This window comes from Bubalus bubalis, chromosome 4, assembly GCF_019923935.1.
Source record: "Bubalus bubalis isolate 160015118507 breed Murrah chromosome 4, NDDB_SH_1, whole genome shotgun sequence".
Lineage (NCBI taxonomy): Eukaryota > Metazoa > Chordata > Mammalia > Artiodactyla > Bovidae > Bubalus > Bubalus bubalis.
In genome coordinates, this window is record NC_059160.1 from 5236854 (window position 1) to 5242853 (window position 6000).

At 49.6% G+C, this 6000-nt stretch overlaps 1 protein-coding gene and 1 long non-coding RNA gene across 2 annotated transcripts in view; one reads left to right on the forward strand and one right to left on the reverse strand.

The window, feature by feature from the left end:
- Positions 1-4582, reverse strand: part of SAMM50 (SAMM50 sorting and assembly machinery component) — a 30332-nt gene extending 25750 nt beyond the window's left edge. The window contains exon 1 of the mRNA XM_006063304.4: positions 4419-4582. Coding sequence (XP_006063366.4) covers positions 4419-4439 — 21 coding nt within the window. The 5' untranslated portion in view covers positions 4440-4582. The remainder of the gene's footprint in view (positions 1-4418) is intronic.
- Positions 720-3499, forward strand: LOC123333148. Its single transcript, XR_006550303.2, has 2 exons — positions 720-847; positions 3362-3499. It is a non-coding gene; the product is annotated as an uncharacterized LOC123333148 (long non-coding RNA).
- Positions 4583-6000: the final 1418 nt, after the last annotated feature.

Consider the following 6000-nt stretch of genomic DNA (forward strand, 5'->3'; position numbering starts at 1 on the left):
GAGCCAATACAATACTGGAGACCCAGGTTCAATCCCTGGGTAGGGAAGATCTGGAGAAGGCAATGGCAACCCACTCCAGGACTCTTGCCTGGAAAATCCCATGGATGGAGGAGCCTGGAGGACTACAGTTCATGGGGTCGCAAAGAGTTGGACACAACTGAGCGACTTCACTTCACTTCATGGGGTCACAAAGAATCAGACACGGCTGAACAACGTGACTGCCTAACCACGGGGACTCCCAGACGCTCGAGTGGCACCAGGTGAGTGCACACACAGGCAGCTCTGGGAGAACCATGGTACCCGTAGCTGGCTGCTTCCTCCCTCCACCAGCTCTCTCCATAGAGAAGCACTTGTGAAGCGCGCGGGCGTATCTGCCGCCTGCGGAACGTGCAGCAAGGCGGACTCTGGGCCGTTCTCGCCTTTTCCCTGGAATGTTCAATGGCCTGTCAGCACACCCTTCATCATGGCACTGGTCCTCTGGAAAGGTACTGACCTCACAGTACCATGGCCGCTTTCCCATCCTGGCCCTAAAAAGCGCCCCCAGGGACGCAGCGGCGCGCGGAGGAGCTCCACTACGCAGCCCCTTCTGCTACTCCAGACTCGACCCCGACCACACGCAACCCTCGCAATCTTGTCTGGGCGCCCCTGGTCCTCTCCGCCCAGGATAACCAGCCTCCTCCCCAGAGATGAGCCGAAAGAGCCACCCTCGGCGTCATCTCTGCTTCTTCAGCGAGAATCCGTCCCTCCTTCACAGGGATACCCCTCGGCCGAAGTTTACGACCTTGGCAAGTACTCCTTTTTATTTTTACCTGCCCGGCTATATCAGAAATACTCATTTATGGAATGGGTGAGTGAGTGATTTTTTTTCTTTTGTTCTCACGTTTAATAAATATCTGAGTGCCTACTGTCTGCTTAAGAGCAGGGAAGGCAGCCGTGAATAAGACAGACTGGGTCCTTCCCTCAGGGGTTGACGTGGATTATTTACATGAGTAAAAAGGGAAGATGATGTTGGGCAAAGAAATAGAATTTATTTCACATAATTATCCTTTCACTTTTGTTGTGTAAATATTTAAAACAGGGGATCATTACTGTATTTCTCAAACATGCAAACAAATCAAAATAGTAACTTTAAGATTTTTTTTAATGTGGACCATTTTTAAAGTCTTTATTCTGGTTTACGTTTGTTGGTTTTTTGGCCACAAGGCATGTGGGATCTTAGCTTTCTGACCAGGGATCAGACAAACACCTCCTGCATTGGAAGGCAAAGTCTTAACCACTGGACTGCCAGGGAAGTCCCTAAAATAGTAACTTTTTAATGCAACCTTTCATGAACATGCTTCTGTATTTACGTTTACATAGTGCTAAAAAGTGTATTACAGATGAGTAAATCCTATATGCAGAGTATATACTATGGTTAGGAACATACACACATATTCGTTGTTCTTAATCCGAATGCTTGACAAACAGATTTTTGTCTGGACATAAAGTTCATGTGCTATTGTGCTAAAATAAATTCCCTTATGGTTCCTAAAATCTCGAAGCACAGAACATATTTCACCAAAGACTTGCCACACCCATTTGTAGTCTTAAATCTGAAATTTACACTTTTAAGTTCAACAGATGGTGTCTTTACGGTCTCACCAATTGCACCAAAGCTTGATGTCCTAGATTAACTGCTTCACCAATTCATTCATTCATTCACCAAATATCCATTCAGTACGTGATAAGCACTTGCAAGAGTCTCACCTTCACAGGATTTACCTTGCAGTGCCTGGCTAAGTAGTCAGGGAAATGAATTAAAATAAATATTTGGATCCAGCCTCTAACCTTTAAGCAGATGTCTACTGTGAGTCGACAAACTTTACCGAGCACCACATGCCAAGCACTGGGCAAGGCAGTGCTAACAGAAGAAACAGGACATGAAATAAATTTAATGAACATAAAATTTCATAAATGAAAATGAACATAAAATGAACATAAACTTTATGAACACCATCTTTAAAGTGATATAGACTAGAATGAGACAGAAAATACCAGAAAAAATAATAGATATCGATGGTAAATACTGTTTCAGAAAACTTTTTTATTCCAATTTTTTTTTTAATTTTTGGGTCTTGCCACGAAATGTGTGGGATCCTAGCTCCCCAACCTGGGATTGAACCTTTCCTGCACCCCCCGCCCCACAGTGGAAACAGCATCCCAACCACAGGACCGCCAGGGAAGTCCTGATTCAGAAAACTTTTGTTTCACATATGCATGAGGGTACTAGATAGCAAATATGGGAAGTTTTCTTACTGTGAGTTCTGACCAAAAAATTCAAACACTGGCTAGTGAAGTTAAAGAACTGAAATTATTTTTTGTCAATATATTCAACAAAAGAGTGGCAGTTTCAGTGTCAAAGGAGCTCGATAAAAGCAAAGTCTTTTTGTTCCTATACTCTGAGCACCTAGAACGGTGCCAGGCAGCACACAGCTGACCATTGGTAAACATTAGCTGAATAAATGAACAAATGCTTACTTTGCCAAGATGCTACAAGGGATCCAAGGCAAATAAGATGTGGTTCCTATTGTCATCTAGAAACTAAGAATCTAAAAGGTTAAGTGAAAAATGCAGGGCTAAAACAGGGCACCAGAATAGAAATGTCAATCAAGGAGGTTGGTAGCACATCTAAAATGAGGAAGGGAGGGGAGACAAGGTTTGTGTAGAAAATGATTTGAACTGAGTTCTAAAAAACCATGGGCTTCCTTTGTGGCTCAGCTGGTAAAGAATCCACCTGCAATGCAGGAGACCTGGGTTCGATCCCTGGGTTGGGACGATCCCCTGGAGAAGGGAAAGGCTCCCCACTCCAGTATTCTGGCCTGGAGAATTCCATGGACTGTATAGTCCACGGGGTCGCAAAGAGTCGGACACGAATGAGGAACCTTCACTTCACTTCTAAGAGACTGGCCTGTTTCGTCAGCTATTGCGAGTGATGAGAGAGAGGAGCTACGCCCACCAGCACGGTCCAAATAGTGTTTTATTTGAAGGAAATATCTGGCAAAGGGAAGTTAAGTTCAATTCTGGACACCATGCTGAGACATCTGTGCTAAATTCTTTCAGGAAAACTCCTGAAAACTTCTGAGCAGCGCAGCTATCTACGCTGCAGAAAAAGTGCTGTGGGCTGGGACTCAGAAACATGCAGATGGTTCAGAACATTCAGTTTCAGAACATTCTGAGGCTTGACCGGTAAGGCCTTGGACAGATATTCTTTCTCTGGGCCTCAGTTAAGATTGCGATAGAGGAGAGCAGCTGGGCAGTCTGCCTACCGCACCGCAGGCAAGCAAGTGCATTTACATGCATTCTGTTTCAATTCTCCCAACAGCCCAGTGAGTGGACACTATTACCGCCTCCACTCAGCCGGGTTCCCTCTTTGCGCGGTAACCAGGAGACCTAAGGACTTCTGAGCCTGGGTTGGAAGACTTAAGAAGATGCTTCCTGCTCTAGGAAAGCCTAGCAAGACCCCAGCAGCAGCTGAGCGGGAGAAACTGGAAAAATCAAAAAAGCAGAAACATTACTTTACCAATAGAGATCCATCTAGTCAAAGCTCTGGTTTTTCCAGTGGTCATGGATGGATGTGAGAGTTGGACTATAAAGAAAGCTGAGCGGTAAAGAATTGATGCTTTTGAAGTGTGGTGTTGGAGAAGACTCTTGAGAGAGTCCCTTGGACTGCAAGAAGATACAACCAGTCCATCCTAAAAGAAATCGGTCCTGAATATTCTTTGGAAGGACTGATGCTGAAGCTGAAACTCCAATACTTTGGTCACCTGATGCGGGCCACCTGATGCAAAGAAACCGACTCATTGGAAAAGATCCTGATGCTGGGAAAGATTGAACGAGGGAGGAGAAGGGACGACAGAGGATGAGATGGTTGGGGGACATCACCGACTCAATGGACATGAGTTTGAGCTAACTCCAGGAGTTGGTGATGGAGAGGGAGGCCTGGGATGCTGCAGTCCACGGGGTCGCAAAGAGTCGGACACGACTGAGCGACTGAACTGAAGGAACTCAGACGCCCGAAACTGCTGAGGGCAGAAAAAATTTATTCCTCCACTGCAGGACATCGCGGAAAGCCTACTGGCCCTTTCCGGGCCCCACTGCTAAGTGACCTTGGGCAAGTCAGGTCTCTCCTCTGGGTATAGGTTTTCCAGCTCGAAAGCCTGCCGTAGCGGGTGGAGGAATCTTTGCGGCCTCCTCCACCCGGCCCGCGGCGGCACAGCGCTGGGGCTCCCCCCACCCCCACCCCGGCACCGTTCCCCGCTAGCCTTCGGGCCCCACCGCCCTCTGTCAACCCGGGCAGCCCCGTGCGCAGCCGCGAAAGCGTGTCCCCGCGGCGCCCGCCCCGAGGTCACGCTGCAAGCGCGGGTCGCTGTGCCTCTTACCCGGGCGTGCACCGTCCCCATGGCTCCCTCTCTGGCCGCCGCCTCCCAGAGCAGTCCCGGCCGGACGAAGGCTCGGCGGGTGAGGACAGAGGGCGGGGCTCCGGTGACCGAGCTCCGGGTTAGGGCAACACCCACAAGCCCCTAGACGCGGCGGACTGGGGGCGGCCATGATGTCCCGCCTTCGTCCCGCCCCTTGGCTCTCGGTGCTTCCGCTCATTGGCTCATAGGCGTCCGTGACCCGGATGTACACGCGGACGCCCGGAAGCCCTGAGACCCAGAGACGGCCCCAGCGCCGCGCGTTCGTTAGCGCTCAGAGGAGCTGGCCGCGAGTGGACGGCGGGTCTCCGTGGGTATCTAGTGGGGGTGGGCGCCCCGAGTTACCCCTGGGGGACAGTACGCCAGTTGGTGAGCGTGTCGGGCCTCATGTCTTTCCCTTAAACCACGTGTTTAGTTCAGTTCAGCCGCTCAGTCGTGTCAGACTCTTTGCGACCCCATGGACTGCAGCACGCCAGGCCTCCCTGTGCATCGCCACCTCCTCGGAGTTTGCTCAAATTCGTGTCCATGTCCTTGGCTCCGCGGTGCCTCTCTTGTCCCCGCACTCTGGCGAAGCGCCGCGGCTCTCCACGCCTGGCTGCGGCTGTGGCCTCCCCAGCCCCTGCCTGCGGAGCCTCACAAATCCGGATTGGCGCCCTGCACCTCTCCCGCTGGCCACATGGACCCTTCAGGTCTCTGAAGCTCCCAGGGCTCAGGCTCCTCGTTGACAGAATGAAGGTGACGTCGTACCTGCTTAGGAGGGATGAATTACAAGGCTTTTGCACGAGAGTATGGCGAGTGAGCAGCTAGTCAATGGCCCCCATTCTTTCAACTGCAGTAAATGTCAAGAGTGTTAACCGGGGGTTGACGTGGGGACTATTCACATTGAAAAACAAGACAGCTCTGGTGCTACTGAGCCTAAGCTCGCTCTGATCCTGGTAGGATAGGCAGTGAATCTGGGGAGAGGAGGAAATGAGGCCAGGAGTCTGACTTCATTTGGAAAGCTGGCTGACTGAGAAGAGGGCAGACTGATGTCTCAAAGTAACCCATCTTGTAGGGGTCTGGATGCCAGGTTCTTTTATGGATCTGAGATGGGGGAGGGGCGAGGAGACAAAGTAAAATAAAGGCCTTTAATCTTGGAAATATTCTTTTAGAATAAGAATGCCAAGTCTCAGGCAGAGAGATATGTTAACTTCTTTCTTCCTGCCTTCTCCAGGTGGACAGGGTTATGCACAAAGGCACTTTAGCTTAACAGGCAGAGGGGCAGAATTCTCTGAGGCAGGGCATTATGTATGATTGTAATAACGAAAGCAACAGAAAGCAAGTGGAACAGTTTCAAGGTAGAGTCAGAATTGACTTCTCCCTGCAACGTGGGGCTTTATTTTGGTGGTGGAAACAGCTTCCTGTCTCAAATGACAGCATGTAATAAGTAATAGCACATGGTGATAAATGCACTGAGAGAAACAAGAGAATGGTTTTCACTATCACGTGGTCTCACGTTTCCACCCCGTCCCAGAGACCCTGACACCCTTTCCCATTTAAGTAGCAG